Source organism: Vidua macroura, chromosome 9 (assembly GCF_024509145.1).
Source record: "Vidua macroura isolate BioBank_ID:100142 chromosome 9, ASM2450914v1, whole genome shotgun sequence".
NCBI lineage: Eukaryota > Metazoa > Chordata > Aves > Passeriformes > Viduidae > Vidua > Vidua macroura.
In genome coordinates this window covers 28,017,684-28,035,939 of record NC_071579.1, presented here as the reverse complement: position 1 = coordinate 28,035,939, position 18,256 = coordinate 28,017,684, and the positions used below count along the sequence as shown (strand labels likewise).

The following is an 18,256-nucleotide window of genomic DNA, read 5'->3' as shown; positions in this document are numbered from 1 at the left end:
GCTGAAAACAATCTGTGGGATAGGCTTAATCTGGAAGAAAAAGGGGGAAAATAAGAACTTTCCTCTAGATTGGGTGCTTCCCTCATTTAACATTTCCCTGCTAAAAGGAATTTCAGTCTCCATGCCAGAGAAAGCAAGCACAAAGGAGCCACTTTCATCCTCCCTTTTAATCTAGAAGGGTTTCCCCAGCATGAAGACCAGGCTGCATCAGCCACAGGAGGGAAGGAAGAGCCAAGGAGCAGCAAACTGATTCAGCAGCTAACCCAAGGCATAAACACAGTGTGCAGGTGAGGCTGCTCCATGGAGGGAATCTGGTTTTTATAGACTAATTAAAAACTTCATTAGTGCCAGGTATCAAGTATCCTGTTGTCACATTCAGCATCACCCTTTGGGAAAATGAAGCCCTTTTTGGCCTGTTGCTTTCCTTTCTCTGTTTTTGTTTTCTTTCCCCACCTTCCTTTCTGTTTTTGTCCTTAAAACCTTCCCTGGTTCCATGAATTCTTCCTGTTGTGGGTCTTGAGTCCAACTCTCCAGACTCTTTTCCAGTTCCTCCAGTCAGTTTTCTGCAAAGCTGAATCCTCAGCCCAAATGTTACTGCTAGCTTTAACATCAAGATAAAAGAACTGGACCCAGAGCTTTACACTTGGGTTCCTTTGAATCAAGCTGGGCAAAAACATCAACCATTAAATAGAGGAAATTTATAGGAGAGTTTTCTGCTCGTGTGCAGCAACTCTGCATCCCTGAAGTTACTTTCTAAATGAAAAATATTTAGCACAGCCAGACTGTATCTGACCTGTGTGGGAAACTTCTTTGGCTTGGTTCTCATTAGACCAGAAGTTCCTCATTTTCAGGAATTTTGCTTCTCACGTTACCCAAATAGAGAAAACACATCCTGGCACCAGAAACAGGAAGCTGAAAATAAATAACTGCAGGCCTTGGTGTTGCAGCTCTGATGCCAAAGCTGTGTCATTCATTGATCCTGAACACCTCCTGATGGTCCAGGATACAAAAATTCAATTACAGCTGTGCAGTTTGAAGCTATTTAAATGGGAAATGGAGCTGATTGCTTGTAAGAAATTGAGAGTTTTCCCATTTTTTGCTACATCCTGGTCAACAAGTGTTACATGTTACTGAGTATTACCCACACCATCACCACACATGGATCTGCCAGCTTCTGCCTCCAACACACCTGACTTTAACTTCCTACAAATAAAACCTCTGTGTTCAGCTGTTTGAGGACACCTTCAATGTGCACAGGCAAAACTGGTCTTGCGCTGGCCCAAGCAAACAAAACAGAGTTTAAGATATTCTTAAGAGAACCTGCAATTATCTAATTAAATTTATGGAGTTCAACATCTCAGGTAAGTTTTGGGTGATTCTGCTAAGGGTCTACAGATGAAAAAGTATCTAGCAGGTCCAAGTAATGATAGTCAGTCCTTTTTTAGGTACAGATATGAACACCATGCCTGGAATAGCTTTGATAACAGCTTATAGAGAACAAGACAACTTGTGGCACAGAAGAAATCAGAGCAAATACAGAGGCAAGAATTTGAATTTTCAGTAACTAGAAAGAATTTAAACAATAGTTTGTTGCTTAGATTTGTTCACGCAATCATTCTGAACCCTGTTCCTTTTAGAGAAAAAGAGCCTTTAAAGGGAGTATTTAGTTTTATTTAGATAATTCAAGTTTTTTTTCACATTACAGTAAAAACAAGCACCATATTAACATCATGAATGAGGTTTGGAAGGCTGAACGGGCTGCTCCTTGAACAGCAGAGGCATTAAACAGCACCTTTACCCTGGGGCTTTAGAAAATGCCCCAAATCACAGGATGACTGAGAAGATGGAAGTTACTGAAATCCATTTTGCATCCAGCTCTGGAATGCAGCAAAGGGAAATCACCGTGGCAAGAGCTCTTGCCACAGGCCAGGCCCAGCTGCAGCAGACGTGGCTGATTTAGGGCTAACTAGAGTTTGCAATTATCCCCCAGGAATCCCCTCCCATGGACCAATTACCCATAATTACCAGTATTTCCAGCCAGCAGAGCACAGAGCTGCTCCTTTAAAAGGGTTATTCAGCTGATTACACCTGAAGATCCACATCAGGGATCGAGCTAAATGGAGCTACAACAAATGGGCAGAAGAGAGAAACAGGTGAGTCAGCAAGGATGGAAAATACACAGAAGAGTAGAAGAAACTTTCCTTGCAAGAAGCCCACATGAATTTCCAGCAAATCACATTTCCAGCACCCATTCCATCATTAGTTCTTCCCTTCAGCAGCCCTGTTTGTGGAGTGGTGCCAGTCAGCCCTCCTGCACTCCCTCACTGCGGGAAGGGCTCCCAGTTCCACGGAGATGCAGGCACAGGAATTCTCCCTCAGGATCAAGCACAACACCTCACTTTTTATGGCTCTGTACAAAGGCAGGGACAGTGAGTGTGCCATCCTTGACTCCTGCTCGGGTCTCAGGCTTGTGCTTTAATGAGAAGACAAGGGCTCGCACGGCCCGGCGGTACGGAGCGCTAATGAGGCGGGAACACAGATGAAAAGCTTCGCGCTCAATATTTTCAGCCAGTGGGTGATCAATCTGAAAACAGCAAAGTATAAAATTAGATCTTTACATTTAATAAGGAGGCCAGCTGATTGAAATTGGAGTTTGGTGCCTTTCAGTGTTTCTTCATTAATCAGCTTAGATTCAAGGAAATCTGCTTCCCATCACAAGTGTAACAGGAAGAGCAATTTAATTCCACCCTAGCAATTAAGGGACAAGGCAACGTGGTCAGTGGCAGGGAACATATCCCCACCTCCAGCTGGGTGACAGTACTTTGCCATCACAACAGGAAACTAATCTGTGACAAGCTTTGGGTATCAAGCTCACTGCAATTATAAGCTATGCTGTAGCGTCTCCATAAAGCTCACTTTTGATCTGGCTGATATAAGGTACCTTGGATACTATTTTAAACTTGATTCCAACAGCAACTCTAAGACATGCCAAACACTTGGCAACTCTGCCTCGTGCTATAAAGGGAAATGTGGGATCTCTGTCTGTAGAAGGAGGTGTAATTAAGAACGCAGAAAGGGATTTGCTAAATGTTAATTATGTCATTATTGCTTCAACATGTGCCAAAACCTGTAATTCAGCACAGTTTAGGAAGAAATCCCCCACCTTTCAAGAAATGGTTTTAATTTCACTCCTGCCTTTTGTGATGGGGAATCTTCCATGCATTGCTTGCAGGAGATTCCAGTGAGCTAAGTAGTATTCCTGCAAGCCCTCCACTACACAAGTTTTGCTACCCATCACTAAAAAGCCCCTTGGATCCACTCAGTCCTACCTTCCCTCCCTTCTCTCTTTTGTCAGCCTCTCAGGTGTCAGTGCAGCAGCTGTGGCTTCCCTGTCTTTATAAGCAGTTCAACTGCTGTGCCCTCTGCTTGCACATGTGCTGGCTGCAGGTGTTTTCAGGTGAGTCCTGTTCAGAAACAATTCTGCTTTACCCAATCCTGCTCATTTTAGAGTGGTACCAAAATCTTTATGTTCCACAGATTTAGACTTTACTGCCACGATAATTACCATGCATAGCTGTGCTTTCTAAGAATTAAGCTTGACTCACCAAAGGCGAGCTCCCACCTTTCTGAGGCATTCCTACAGCAAACCATCCTTCTATGCTGCCCCCAGACTGGAAGCTGGAGAGGTTGTTCTCAAACACACAGCTTTCAAACTCTGGAATGTTTATCACCTGATTTGTCATTGAAAGGATAATTAATGAATAAATTGAAAATTAAAATTATTATGGCATTTCAGAGACCAAGCAAACTAGTTATTAAGCCTTACAGCAGAGCCTTGTTCGTTTAGTTAAACATACCTGAGGGATCTGGTATTTATCACCACTTTATATACTGTCAACCTTGCCTCTCTGTTTTTCCTATAGATTTTAATTTACAAATATTTAATTAGGAAACACCCAAAAAGTCCCATTGTTGCTTTCATAGCTGTTTAGTAGGACAAACTTCATGTTCTATTAATTTCCTCCTTGTACAGCCCAACTGCAGCGGCCACACAAGTAATCTGTTCACAGGTTATGGAAATGACAACAAATACACCTCACTCACAATTAGCAGGTTCACTTGGTTAACAACCAAAAACCATTATCTACCTTGCAAATGAAGTTACTTATAAATAGGGATGTGCTGTGAATCCCTAAAAATAGGAACAGATCACCTGGTCTTGTCCCCACTCAGCAGGCAGGACCAGCTTGGCTGGAAAAGGTTTAACTTGTTCCCACAAGAAGGGACTTTTGGAACCACAGAACTGTACCTCTAATTCCAGGGCTGCACAGAGCAGCTTCCGAGCGTTCCTCCTGAAAGCCTCGGTCCTGGGGTCGCTCCTGACCTCGATGGAGGGCCTGTTGGAGTGCTCCCTGATGAAGGCTCGCCACTCCCTGCAGATGTCCTTGGCGAGGCCGGACACCTCGGGGTCAGGGTGCTTGCGCATCTTGTTCACCGTGTGACCTGGAAAACAGGAACAGCTCCTGTGGGACTGGCAGCTGGGGAAAAATACAACTGACACGGGTCAAATCGTATCGGTGCTAAAGCAGCCGCACACCTTCTTAACTCGGGCAGTCTCAGCAAAACAACCAAAGCACTGACACAAACATAAACAGAAAATGACTAGGATTTCAGCATGGAGCTTGAGAAATTAGCAAGGAATTGTGAAAATCACCTCCCCAAGTCACCCAGGTGTGGAGCGACACTTATTTAACACAGGCTACGGTAGTTGTTTACACTGATCCTGGATCTGGTGAAGGTTTTTAAGCTTGGCCTACAAAAAGTGCTGGTTTTTAGCTGGGAACCCCATTAAGGAAGGAGATGTTGCTGGTGATGGCTGTAGCATTTAAACATGGGAACACCACGATGACTCCAAGCAGACTCTTTCCCATCCAGAGGGCCTGGCAGTGCAGAAGAGGCTTTCCCCTGCGAGGAGACAAAGGGACCTTCCTGCTTCCAGAGGGGTGTTTTTCCCTGGCCAGGAGCGCTGTTGGCCAGGAGATGTCACTGTTAGGCTTCAGTGCCTCTTCCAGGCCGGCGCTGTTCAGGCAGGCATTGGGAAAAATCCTGGGAAAAGCCTGAATAAACATGGCAAATGAAATGACAGATCAGAAGGATGGGGAAAGGGGCAGATTGCAGCTCCTTTTCCAGGGCTCTGATGGCAAACAAAGGCCGGGATGCCCTCCCCGTTCAGGAAAGGACCATGTGGTCACTGTTATCCCTCCCCCAGGTCCTGTGGAGAAGAGGCAGGCATCGGGCTGTGCCATTTGCATGGAGCTGCCCATCTGCTGGGGATTCCTCAGCGTGAGGATGCAGGAAGCAGTTCTGGGCCACTCTGAGATTTTCTCACACCTTCAGGGGATTCAGCCAAATCAGATAAATGAGCACTGACAGCGGGAGAAGGAATAAACCACAGAGTTACCAAGGAGAGCTCTTCAAAGCTCTGACCACAAAAGGGGTGATGCAGTATTTCCTGGGAGGAATCAGAGGACAGCTGACTTTTTCAGTACCAGCTGTGAAAACTGCAGGCTTGATATCAACAATATTTCATTGCCAGCAATTTCTTCATTTCTTAAAAAGCTTCCAAACTAATCTCTAGTGTACTGACAAGCCAAGCAGACACAAGACAGCCTAATATTCACAGTTTAGATAGACCAGATGTACCTATTTTAGTGGAAAGTAACACCTCCTTGGAAGGTATCTTCTTCTTCAGCTCCTCCAAAGCTTCCATCAGGTTCTCTTTTGATTGCCCAGGAAGCTCAAGTATAGACTTCCATCGTTTTATGTCTTCCACAACCACAACTCTCTGGGAAAGAGAAAAGCTCCTTATCAAAGTGGAATATTGTTACGGTAAGTAAGGACACCACCTTCATCTCAGCTAATGGGGCTGTTATCAATACATGAATTATTGATCATGGCACAGAATATATGATGGGTACTTGCTTGGAATTAGAAAACTCCTGCAAATCAAGACTGAAGTAACCAGCAAACAAAGTGAGAACCTTCACCCTGGTCTGCCAAACTCTGCACACACAACAGCAAACTCCTCCTAGAAGTGTTCTGAATTTAAGGAATCCATTGTATAAATGTTTCCAAAGAGGAAAAGGGATTAAGAGGGAGGTGGCTAATTATCCTTAGAATCCAGCTCAGATTGACTATAGAAGTAAAACAATGCAAGGTGAGAAACAAAGCCTTAGGGAACACGAATGTAAACACGAATACACTGCACAGTTGCAGTGTTTTTCACTGGTTTTGCCACAGAACAGACTGCAAACAGTGCCAGTCTCATATTTTGGATGTGAAGCATCTTATCCAGCAGCGCAGGTCAGACAACTGCAGTGCTTTATGCCCCATTCTTTTGATTTTTGCCACACTCGATGAACTTTTTGGTGCAGCAAATGTTTTGCTGCTGTGTTTCTACCAGCAGGTGACCAAGAGGGGTTCAGCTCTCGTGCAGGTCTCACGCACGACATCCATGAAATGAACGGAAAGGTTTCCCTTGCTGGAAAGGGATGAGAGCCAGCTGGAAATACTGAGGCTGGCGGTGTCACCGGGCTGTCCTCGAGTCGTGTGCCCAGCCTGACCCTGCACCACGCCGAGTTATAACCCACGGAACCCCTTCCAAGGCAGCAGAGCCCTCTGCACTGGACAACCACTTCCCCGTTCGGATCCCACCGCAGCGCTGCAAAGATTTCGGTGCAGAACCGGTGTTCACACACCGCCGCCCCGCGCCGCCCCGCCCGTGCCGCAGCCGGTGCCGCGGGAGGCCGGGCCGGGCCGTGCCCCCGCTCCCTCCCACCGGTGACCTGCCTTGAGGGACTCGAGGGTGACCTGCCGGCAGACGCGGGGCCCGGGCGCGGCCCGGCGGGGGCTCTGCGGGGCGCGGGCGCAGCGCACCACGAACCGATCCATGTTCGCCCCGCCGCCTTCCCTCACGGAAGCCGCCAACACGGCCCCGCCATTTCCGCCCGGTAGTTCCCTCCAGGGGCGAGGCCCTATGGGATGGCCGGGGGTACCCCGCGGTGCTGACTACACTTCCCAGCAGGCCTCGCGCGGAAGACTATTCCACTGCCTCGCCCTTTCCGCACGGTAGTTTCCGCCGGAGGCGAGGCTCTATGGAATGGGCGGGGATGCCCCGCGGCGCGGACTACATCTCCCAGCAAGCTCCGTGAGTGGCACATCTCGCGAGAGGCTGCCGGCGGCCGGTGCCGGGGCGGAGGAGCGAAGATGGCGGTGCGGCGGGGAGGCCTCGCCGTCCTCCTCCTGCTCCTGCCGCTGTTCCTGGTGATCCAGGCGGGAGCCGCCTCGGGACAGCTCCCCGCCGCCTCCTCCGAGGCCTTCGACTCCGTGCTGGGCAACACGGCATCGTGTCACCACGCCTGCCAGCTGACCTACCCCCTGCACACCTACCCCAAGGTACGGGCGGGCCCTTCCCCGCACCTGCGCCGCTTCCCTCCGCCTCCCCCGGGGCTGGCACGGCCCTTCCTTTGCCCCTCTCCCCCTGCAGCTCCGTCTCTTCTCTAAAGACAGATACTTCGTTATGTAAATACATGGGTAGGCTGCCGCTTGCCAGGGAAGCGCTGTTGTCAAAGTACAGCTTTGTCAGTGCTGGGGCTTTTGTGGGTTTTGGGCGTTTGGTTGCTCTTTTTTTCTTCCTGTTCTTAAAAAGGCAGCTGTAATTTGACTTGGGCTGCTCCATATTTTGGGCACTGAAACAGTGCTGTGTTCGTGGCAGGGCAGAGATCCTGACTCAGGGCGTCGGTGCGGCGCTTGGATGTTGAAGGGTGAAGCATAAATGATGACAAGTAGCTCGTCAGGGCCTTCATGGGAACTTTTTATCTCATGATAAAATACTGAAATTGTGTCTGATAGGAATTTAATTTCATCCCCCAGGGTTTGCTGTTGGTTCATGCTTGCACGCCTTTGAGCTACGGGCTTAAATTTGGAAAATCCCAGATCACAAATCTCATATATCCTTGTTCTTTGTTGGCAATAAACTTCATTATCAGCTGCAGCTGTGTAGCAGGTGCAACTCTTACCCCGTGTTTGGGATTTCACAGGAAGGCAGCAGGCAAGTGGAGCAGTGCCAGGATCAGGTAACAGGGCTTTGTCTGCTTCCCCATGGAATTCACTTGGCTTTTGTGGCTGGAAAGTAACAGGGACTTGTGTGGAATATGAGTAAATTTACACAGCTTGTTTTGGTATATTGCACTTTTGAATTTTGTTACTTTACTTTTTGAATAAGAATTTTGTCATGTGTTGTTGGAGCTGTTCACTGATACAGTCACATCTTTTACATATAGTGTTTGTTCTGTTTGTCACAAAACTGCTGGTGGAATTGAAAGAAATTTGTTTTAGTTCTGAGTGGAAAATGAGACAAACTTCATTGAGACTGTGATGGAAATATATCTGTACAGCTCATTTATCTGGATATCAAATTACAAAACGTTTTCTGCTACAGCATCACCCACCTTGTCAGTGTTAGATTTGAGTTATAGTTTATATTCTTAGTTTTCTACTCTTGTGCCTTTAAAGCAGATGAACTCAAATGGTCTCAGTTCCAATGGCCAGGTCATTTACAGCAGGTTGTACAAGAGGTGTGGTGTGTTTGGTTGTTGTTAAATGAATTCAGAGCCCGTTCTGCACCTGTGCAGTCTGAGTGGCTGCTGGCTTTGAAGTTCTGATTCATGGGTCAGTGGCAGGGTGTGGTCAGTGGGACACTCCTGTCACAGAGGCTTCAAATCCATCCCCCTGGAGTTGTGGACAGAAGAAATACTAGGTGTAGGATTTCTGTATTTGCCTAATTTTAATAGTTGGCAGTGGGGAAGCACTTTTGCCCTTCAGTTCAATATAATAAATAAACATTTGTGTTTGTGGAGCTGGCTGTAGGCAAATAACCAGGATGCTATGTAGGACATCAGAAAATAATCTCTTTTTCTGATAGTTCTGTTGTAGCTCTGATTAGAGTCATTAGTCTGTTTAGATACATTGTATTCCACTGTCAAAATTAGAGGATTTTGGTCCTTTCCTGCTGGGTTTTACCATTTAAGTTCTGAAAATGAAGATTTCCTACTCTTTGTAGGGTTAAACATCAATAAATCTTTTACAGCACTGTCTTAATTTCAGACACAGCACTTTCTAAAACATTCATTTTGCTTGTGAGTTGTGGAATTACAAAATAGCATTTGCTGTTCCAGGTTTGGGCTGTTAGTGCTGCTTGGCTCGGGTTTACTGCAGCTCATCCCGTTTCACACTGGGCTGGGCTGCACGTCTGGTGGAGGGAGGGAGGACAAAAACACCCAACCAAAGAACAGAAAAATGTGTTGTTTTCTGTCAATTTGTTGTGGACTGGAGGTTTGCAAGCCTCTCCTTGTGCCTCCCCAGGAAGAGGAGCTGTACGCCTGCCAGCGCGGCTGCCGACTCTTCTCCATCTGCCAGTTCGTGGACGACGGCGCCGATTTGAATCGCACCAAACAGGAATGTGACTCTGGTGAGCCCTCAGAGCCCTGCAGCATCCCAGCAGCTGAGCACACAGTGGAGGGCACAGCTGCAGTGTCTGAAAGGGTGGTGTTGGGTTGGCGGCATCCTTTCAATTGCTTTGGGCTTGTTTAACAGCTTCTTAAAGTCTATATGCAGGGTATATAAAAAAAAAGTCTTATGGGAAGGTTGTTGTCTGTGAGTTTCTCCTCAGTGTTGCTGTTTTCCTGGATTTCTCAAGTATAATCAATGTCTGTAACTAAATTAGAAATAGTGCATTTTACTATAAACAGTTTGTCATAGAAAACACAAAATGCCTGGGGGGGAAGTCCAGGCAAATAACACTTGTCTTTTAATAATTTCCTGTGACAATCAGTCCCATTTGCCATTCCTGACAAATCTGTGTATAGAAGTGAATTGTTCAGTGGAGCAAGGGCACAGATCTCACTGTGCCTTGTAACTTGTGGTCTGACCTACATCCTAAGCTTTTCCTGCAGCTAACCCCTTGGGAATGAGGTACAGCTTTGTTTGGAATAGGCCTTTAAGTACTGGTTACTAATTCTCTCAGGCTATCTGTGTTAGAGCGAAGATGTAGCAGTGAAAATGAAATAAGGAATCATTTCAGCTGGAGAAGACCTTTAAGATCATCAAGTTCAACCATTCCTCCAGCATTGCCAAGCCCACCACTAAACAATGTCCCCAGGTGCCACACCTTTATGTCCATCCATGGTTGTGTGTGATACAGGCCAATTAATAGTGGATTTGGAATTTTATAGAACTTTGTTCCAGTAATATTGAGGAAGCTGAGTCACAGTTTTATTCAGAAAGGAAAGGCAGGAACTCTCCACCTTTACCACCAATACAATTAAGCACCAGGCCAGCACTCAGGGGAGGCTTTTGTCCTCTCAGTAGCTCCTGAAAGCAAGAGAGCTTGTGGCCAGCTCAGGTAGGGAGACAGAAAGCCTGTCATGCAAAGATGCTAATGTGTTACAAAAGTGCAGTAAATACTCCAGACATGGGCTAATGCTCCAGTCTGTCACACAGTGTAGCTGTGATACAGCCTGTCAGTGTAGTTGTCAAACCACACACGAAAGAGTGCCATAAAGCAGGGTAATGTGGCAATAGAGCACATGTAGAGTAATGGAACAGTTGCTTATTTCTGGTTTAACTCTTCTTCCTGGGGCTGTTGTCTTTGCTGGCTTATGTTCTGTAATCTGCTGGTGGGTGCCCTGAGTGAGTGTTCTGTGCTTGGCAGATCCATCTTGGCTGCCCTGCTCAGTTCTGTCTCTGGCGCTTCCTGCAAACACTGACTCGGTGGCAGTTGTAGCATGGAATGGCTGCTCAGGTGCCATGAGCTGAGCACTCAAATGTTTAGCTGCTGCTGCCATGCTTCCTGCTAGCTTCTTAGTCCTTACAATGGTTCATTTGCTCCTCTGGAAAACTGGGAGAGCTCCTGTCCTCTGTGTTGCTTTTTGGTTGGATTCTTTAGTTCAGGTACTACTGAAACACTGTCCACCTAAGCTTTAGAATCATGCAGGAGAGCTGTGCCTGTGTATCATCTGCCTGATTTGTCCATGGGCAGAATAAACTAAGTTATTCTCTCCAAATAATTTAGGTTTCTTGGTCTTTGTGATCTCTAGTGAGCAATTAATAGAAGCTCTCTCTAAAACAAAGAGTTAGCTTCATTTCTCATAAGAAATTATTCCATAATGATTTCAGTGCAGTTTCTGTATTAGCAGGAAATGCTCCTTTGATTTTCCTGTGATACCATGGTTTCTGCTGTTACCTCAAAGGGATTTAATGGACTGATGATCCTTCTGTTCTCTGTAGGATTCCATCTCTGTTCTCTGATGTTCTGTGTGATATGTAGAGGAAAGCTATAGTGGTGGTGGGAGGATCAATGAGAGCTTGCATCCCTGAGCTCAGCCAGGGTAACATTGGTGATCATTTGCTCTGATTGCAGCCAGATTTCAACTCCCTGCTCTGTTGAAGCTCTGATTCTGTCATTAGACCTCAGAGCAAATGCTACCCTGGGATTGCCATATCTTCCCCTGCAAAATGGGATTGTCAACTGCTGCTTTGTTTCTGATCCAACTTACACTGAGAATGTTTTCTTAACTAAAATGCAGAATTTATCATCTCATTTGGGGAACTTCTCCCTTGCAGCCTGCACTGAAGCATACTCCCAATCTGATGAACAATATGCTTGCCATCTTGGATGCCAGAACCAGTTGCCATTTGCTGAGTTAAGGCAAGAGCAAGTAAGTAGGTGACATGTTTTTCAAATACCACCTACTTGTTTCTGTTCAGTGTGTGTCGTCTCTTTTTTAAATTTCTTCAAATGGAAAATAAATCTTCCTAAGGACTGAAATCTAGACATGAGGTGAGGAGTGAGCAAGAATGTAACTTCTGTCCTTTTCATGTAGAAACAAATGGAAAAAGTGTTAATGTTGTGCTTGCAGTTAATGTCCCTGATGCCACGAATTCATCTCCTCTTTCCTCTGACACTGGTGAGATCATTCTGGAGTGACATGATGGACTCAGCTCAGAGCTTCATAACATCCTCATGGACTTTCTACCTTCAAGCAGATGATGGCAAAATTGTCATATTCCAGGTACTTCCTTTTTTTATTGAGATTAAGGTGTCCTGGTTGCTGATTTCAACTCCTCTTCTTTCAGCCAGAGAAAAGACTCTAAGAGCACCATCAAAAGTGTTTAGTTTTTCCTAGTGTTTCACTGCCTTTAGAGCCATTTTAAAATTCAAAGAATGGAGCATGTCGTAAGGTTAATTTCTGTATTAGTTCTGCAAGTGTAAATTATCAAAACTAGTGAAAGCTTTCTAGCAGGATCTCCTAACTCCTTATTTTGTTTTAGTCAAAGCCAGAAGTGCAGTATGTTCCACAGCTTGATCAGGAAACTGGAGATGCAAAAGGATCCTTGTCACTGAGTAAAACAGCCTGTAAGTTGTTTTTTTGTGCTTTGGAAGAGTAAATGTAAATGTTCCCTGTCATGCAAACTCTAAAAATTACGTTACAGGTGGCACATGAAAGCAAATTTTTAGAAAGCTGCAATGTAATTATTTACTGTGCGGAGCGCACTGCATACACTTGGCAAAGTGCGGTAGAAACCGAGCTCTGCTGCAAATGGGAGCCTGCAAGCTGGGGCTGTTTTAAAAGCTTCCTTTTATGCTGTCTGTACAGACAAAGTGTGTGGGCTGTGGGTTTTCCCTTCCCTTGCTCTCATGCCCTCTCCTTGTGCTGTTGTGCCTCAGCAGACGGACGTCCAGGGAGCTCGCAGACGTTCCGGGGGCTCTTCGAGGAGCGAGCCAACGACAGCTTCTTCAAGTGTCTCTCCATGTACGTATGTCCTGAGCTGTCTGTGCCCCCTGGGGAGGGTAAAGGCCTTTCCTCTGGCTGTGCAGCCCAATTGGGAGGTCTCAAGGTCTGTAGGCTCAGGAGGCACAGCATCGCAATTTTGTATCTGACCATTAGTGCTGCTTTGCTGTGCTGGCCCTGTATTTTCTGCATGCTGTCCTGCCAACTTTGATTTTTCCTTTCCATTTCTAGTGAACAACATATTGATAATTTCCTGCACTGTTTTTTGAGTGTGTTCTGGGAACTGTTTAATCAATACTGTGTTTTGCCTGTTCATTAGCTCTGGATGTGTTTTAGGGCAAAGCACTTTGTTTTGGGATTGTGTTATGTAGCACACTGGTATGTCTTGTTTCCAGGCTGAAAATACTCAGTATGTATTTATTAAAGCTTTTTTATTTTCTCTTTAAAAGTTCACACATGAAGTATCAGTGAGTTGTCCCGCAGATGAATAACAGAAAAATCTGGTTTTAAATCTGTAAACAAGAGGATTCTTAGGGCCCCATAACAGAATTCTGCAAGTCTTTTGTGATGTCAAACAGGCATTAGAGTACCCAGGAGTCTGCGGTGGGCTGTGTAGCTGGAAGGACCAGAGACTAATGAATTGGCAGGAAAGGCACTCAAAAATGAGCCAAACTTTTTAGAGGTCCATTGTCTTGTATTCAGTCTATGAAATCTATCAACATTCTTCTCATTTCAGAAATTCCAGTTGGATTTTAACCACTACACTCGTCCTGTCAGTGCTGGTGCTGCTCTGGATTTGTTGTGCAACTGTAGCTACAGCTGTAGAGCAGTATGTTCCATCTGAGGTACTGCATTTCAGAACTACAGTGTTTGGAATTTTTCATTATATTGCTTTTATGTTACAGCTGTCCCGAGACTAAGTAATATTTGGGGGAGGTTCAGTTAAGGAGGGTTTTCTTATTTGCAGTCCACGGCTGTGGATGGCAAACCAATTTTGTTTATTTAAATGATGGTTTTATAGCTGAGCATTCTTGCTCATTCCTGTGGCTCACAGGAGCTCTGAGCCTTATTCAGACACGATGTCTTTTGGTTTGTAGTGCTGTACTCTCAACAACCTTCAGGGTGCTCTGAACAAATGGAGGCTGATTCTCATTGCTCTGGGAATGAAGCTATTCCGAGGGTTGGGTGGTGTAGGGGGGATCCAGTATGGGTTTAATGCAGGAGGATCAGTAGTGAGAACAGAGTGACAGCAGTTATTGGTGAGTGCAGAGTCTCATGGAGGGGAACGGGCGCTCTCCCAGTGCCCAGAGAGTCCTGACTCAGTCTTAGCACACCAAAGGAGCTGTTACACACACACTGTATCTGCCCTTGTTCTGGCAGATTTCATACATTTCTTCTGGATGCAAGTCTAGTTCCAACCCTGAATTTCAGCTGTTACAGAAAGCCTTGTGTTGCAGGGCTGCAGCCATCAGAACCTGGAATGCAGCTGCATAACAAAATGAATTTTATTCGCAATATGGAGAGTCTTTGTCTTAAAGTACCTTGTTTAAATATTTCAGAAGCTGAGCATCTATGGAGATTTGGAATACATGAATGAGCAAAAACTCAACAGATACCCACCCTCTGCACTTGTTGTGGTTAGATGCAAGACTGAGGAGCATGAAGAAGCAGGACCTCTTCCTACAAAAGTCAATCTGGATCAATCTGCAATTTAAATCCATTGGATCTGATAGACTAATTCTAACAGAGCTAGAAACTCCTGATTGATTGTGGTGGTTCCTCAGATGAGAAGCTTAGCAGCCAGTCTTTAAATGCAAATAAAGTTGCAAAATCAACAAATGTCATGGGATTTTGTTTTCAGCTAGTAGAGAAGATTCAGACATTCAGACATGAATTTGTTTGTTTCCAGGTATAATCACTCTTCACTGGTGTTTGCTATTGTGTCTTTTTGCTTACACAAGTTGTAAGCATGCTTTTCATACTTCTGCCAGGACACTTTCAAACTTACTTGTGTGTTCTAGGATGTAATGTGTACAGAGTTAGCTTTGTAAAGGTATAAGACGTTTTAAGTAGGCAGGACATGCCTTTCTAGTGTTGCACTTTCTGTTGTAGTTAAGAGAAAATATTATAAAATTATCTGCTGAATTTTTTTGTACTTGTTAATGTCCATGCACAAACAACCCTGTCTTCAAAAATAGAAATATATTTTTTCTACGGTGTGGCAATACTTTAGGTGGAAAGCATTTGTGAGGTACTGTAAGCTAGAACTCAGCTTGTGAAAGACAGAAACGTGTTAAAATTTACAGACATATCCCTTCACATGCAGAACATTACATGGTCAGTTATTTTGTCAAACTTTAGCCTTTAAGTCTTAAATTGCTTGTAAAGTTAGCACCTGTGTTTTCTGAAAACTTCTACTTTCTGTTCTTGATTAACTATTCTGGTCTTGTAACTTCATTTACAGAAACAAGTTGATTCCTGAGAAATGAGAGCAGACAAATAAAATTGACTGTATAGAAAATGTTGACTATATAGCTTTTTGCTATGGTTAATTATTAACCACAACAGGCTCAGTGTGAAAGCCTGTCTGTAGCCTTCCTCATGGGCAATGTGACCTGATTTTGCTGTGATTTACTAACACAGCAACAATGAACAATGTCCCTCATGTCTAACCTATTTTTTGTGGATCTTATTATATGCTGGTTCCCACAGTGTTGGCAAGTTGGGGGTATTGGTGATTTATTTTAGGGTGTCTAAGGGAATGCTGGCTAGAACACACAGTCTTCAATTCACTGTCATTTTTTCGTTGATTAGACAGAATTTCCTCCAAGGTTTGAAAAAATGTAACGAAGAACTGTGGAGATTCTGGGTGATACAGTGATGTATTCCCTTACTTAAACCTGCCTCAGGGGTCATTCCCAACTTGTCTGTGAGCAGGTTGTGTGACTGCAGCTGATGGAGCCTTTCAGGGGCCATCGGGCAGGACTGTGCAGACCCCAGCCCAGCAGTGTGGCCGTCAGGAGCTTTCAGATCGTTGAGGATGTTTGTTTTAAGTAGGTTTCTACCAGCCTGCAGGAACTGCAATCTCAAGTCTTAAATTATCGGTACTTCTTCATGCTGAACTCTTCAGTGGGACAGCCCAGAAATTTGGGTGCCAGCAGCCTTGCCCTCTGTGTAGGTGTCATTGCAGAGGCCTTGCTGTGAGAAGGGACAGGGTGGTGTTTGGGGACACTGCTCACTGGGCAGGGGCAGGAGATGCCTCTGTCAGTGATGCTGCAGGCATGTTCCTGCTGGCACAGGCAAAGGATGCCAGAGCTCAGATGTGATACCTGCAACCCTGTTCAGCAATCACTCTGCCACTGCTGGCTTTACTTCAGGGATTAGTGCCCACCTTAGCACTGTGGTGTTTGGGATTTCCAGAAGAGACTGCAGCAATCCCCGGTTTTCTAACTGAATTGCTTATAGAAATGTTTGCAAGTCTGTTTAAATGTTTTCCTTTACCATTACACGTGGTTGCAGAGGGAGCAGCTCTGTGCACACGTGGCTCTGCCTGTTCCAGCATGGACAGTACAACCTCTGTTAGGCTGATGACTTGATTTCACAAAACTTTCTCTTCAAAACTCCATTGCTTACAGCCCTGGGCTCGAGTTAAGCAAACAACTTGTGCTTGCATTGGGTGTTTTGTCTTTTGTTTGCTGTTTAATGGCATTTCAGCTGAGTGATCTGTGCAGTGCAGCCAGTGATTCAGCAATGTGCTCTTGGGTCACAGAGAGCTCTGTGCCTGTGGCACTCTGGCACTTGGCACTGCTGTATCCAGAGCGAGCCAGAGCCTGAGGAATTTGGTGAGTGTTGTACTTGTAAACTTGTCAAAAGATCTTCCCTCAGTAAAATCAAATAGCAAGTAATTGAACTGTTTCTCAAGATTTCTAATCTAAATGGACTCTTTAAGCTGTCTTGGCATTTTGCTTTGCAAAATGTCATTTCCTATTCATTTTTTGTTAAATGTTTGACTTACTGACATCTCCATTTTCAGAGGCTGCAATTTGGGTTTGATCTCTGCTCAAAACCTCTGTTTAAATGAAGGGCCTTAAATTATTGAAATTGCAGGAGGAAAGCATTTTATATTCTCTTTAGGCATGTGTTCAACTGAACTTGTATTGGGTTTAGAATTAAATCATCTGGACACAAATGAGGTGACCCTCTTAAGTGTGTGCAATTCACTGCTGGCAGAAATAGCCAAGGTACATTTGGGGGAAATTGGGGAATTTTTAGGTGCTAGAATTAACAATAACCTTCTATAATACTGGATACCTTGATATCTGTTGCCTCTTCAGCTTTTCTGATATTTGTCATTTTTAAATTTTTTTTTTTCTAACTTCAGAAGAGCTTGCTTATGTTTCTTACATCGCTGCCATGAACTCATTTTTCTGAACTCTAAGCAGTCTTTGATGTGGGGTAACTGCTCTAAAATCCAACTGCCTGGTTGGCTACAGCTGAGCTTGATAATCCTGGAGCAGGAAACAGATGGTGGTAGATGTCAGGTTGTAGAATCATCAAATTTTTTAGCTTGAAAAAGACCTCCAAGAATGAGTCCAAGCATTTCCCCAGCACTGCCAATGCCACCAGTAACCCATGCCCCCAAGTGCCACATCCACATGGCTTTAGGGGAATTACTCCACCACTGCCCCAGGCAGCCTGATCCAATGCCTGACAACTCTTCCAGTAAAGATTTTTTTTTTTTTTTTGTGCTATCCAATCTAAACCTCCTCTGGTGCAATTTGAGGCTGTTTCCTCTCGTCCTGTTGCTTGTTAATGGGAGGAAAAGAGCCTGACCCCACCTGGCTCCAACCTCTTTTCAGGGAGTTACAGAGAGTGAGAAGGTCCCTCCTGAGCCTCCTTTTCTCCAGGCTGAGCCACCCCAGCTCCCTCAGCTGTTTCTCATCACACTTGTGCTCCCGAGCCTTCCTCAGCTCTGTTGCCCTTCTCTGGACATCTCTTACAGACATTTGTCTCCAAGGGTGGGTTGACTCCACATTTTAAACTCTTCACTGTAGATTGTTTTGCAGGGTATGCACAGCTGGCCTGCTTTACCTGGCTCTTACACAGGGCTGTTACCAAACTCCTAATCACCTAATAAGCTTTATGAAAGCTCAAAATAGTCCTGTATCAAGTCTGATTAGAAACGGAAACTTCTTTAAAGAGCAAGAGATCCAGAATTTAAGATCTGCTTAGTCTGACATTTTTCCACATTGCAGCAGCTGCCTGGACTTGCAGACTCTTTGCTACTTGGTATTGGATGTTTTCACCCAAAATCCTTCTTGAAACGGGAATTTTCTAGCACCACCTTTAGTAGTGATGTATTCCTGTGAGAAGCTTCTGTTTTGGACAAATTGGTGCTGCTGTAC

At 45.0% G+C, this 18,256-nt stretch overlaps 2 protein-coding genes across 3 annotated transcripts; one reads left to right on the top strand and one right to left on the bottom strand.

The window, feature by feature from the left end:
* Positions 1-1,649: 1,649 nt before the first annotated feature.
* Positions 1,650-7,137, bottom strand: TCEANC2 (transcription elongation factor A N-terminal and central domain containing 2). Its single transcript, XM_053984954.1, has 4 exons — positions 6,846-7,137; positions 5,704-5,841; positions 4,310-4,503; positions 1,650-2,584 (listed from the first exon to the last, which is right to left on the bottom strand). The coding sequence occupies exons 1-4, from the start codon at positions 6,949-6,951 to the stop codon at positions 2,396-2,398; spliced, it is 627 nt and encodes a 208-aa protein (XP_053840929.1). The 5' UTR covers positions 6,952-7,137; the 3' UTR covers positions 1,650-2,395.
* Positions 7,138-7,227: 90 nt separating this feature from the next.
* TMEM59 (transmembrane protein 59) lies at positions 7,228-15,383 on the top strand. 2 transcript variants are annotated; one of them, XM_053984953.1, is made up of 8 exons: positions 7,228-7,455; positions 9,424-9,529; positions 11,683-11,777; positions 11,979-12,131; positions 12,391-12,475; positions 12,791-12,872; positions 13,588-13,696; positions 14,411-15,383. In XM_053984953.1, exons 1-8 carry the CDS (start codon positions 7,267-7,269, stop codon positions 14,564-14,566), a joined length of 975 nt encoding a protein of 324 aa, XP_053840928.1. In that variant the 5' UTR covers positions 7,228-7,266; the 3' UTR covers positions 14,567-15,383. The 2 variants fall into 2 exon arrangements, with proteins under 2 accessions (XP_053840928.1, XP_053840927.1); XM_053984952.1 differs by having other exon boundaries at positions 7,229-7,455; positions 12,788-12,872.
* Positions 15,384-18,256: the final 2,873 nt, after the last annotated feature.

What these genes read in the sequence shown, in the direction of transcription:
- TCEANC2 (XM_053984954.1), bottom strand. Translation starts at nt 6,951, where the DNA reads ATGGATCGGTTCGTGGTGCGCTGCGCCCGCGCCCCGCAGAGCCCCCGC. An exon ending in GTTACTTTCCACTAAAATAG is followed by an intron (nt 4,504 to 5,703) that starts GTACATCTGGTC and finishes CCTGTTTTCCAG; the next exon opens with GTCACACGGTGAACAAGATG. An exon ending in GTGCAGCCCTGGAATTAGAG is followed by an intron (nt 2,585 to 4,309) that starts GTACAGTTCTGT and finishes TGCTGTTTTCAG; the next exon opens with ATTGATCACCCACTGGCTGA.
- TMEM59 (XM_053984952.1), top strand. Translation starts at nt 7,267, where the DNA reads ATGGCGGTGCGGCGGGGAGGCCTCGCCGTCCTCCTCCTGCTCCTGCCG. An exon ending in GCAAAATTGTCATATTCCAG is followed by an intron (nt 12,132 to 12,390) that starts GTACTTCCTTTT and finishes ATTTTGTTTTAG; the next exon opens with TCAAAGCCAGAAGTGCAGTA. An exon ending in GTCACTGAGTAAAACAGCCT is followed by an intron (nt 12,476 to 12,787) that starts GTAAGTTGTTTT and finishes GTTGTGCCTCAG; the next exon opens with CAGACGGACGTCCAGGGAGC.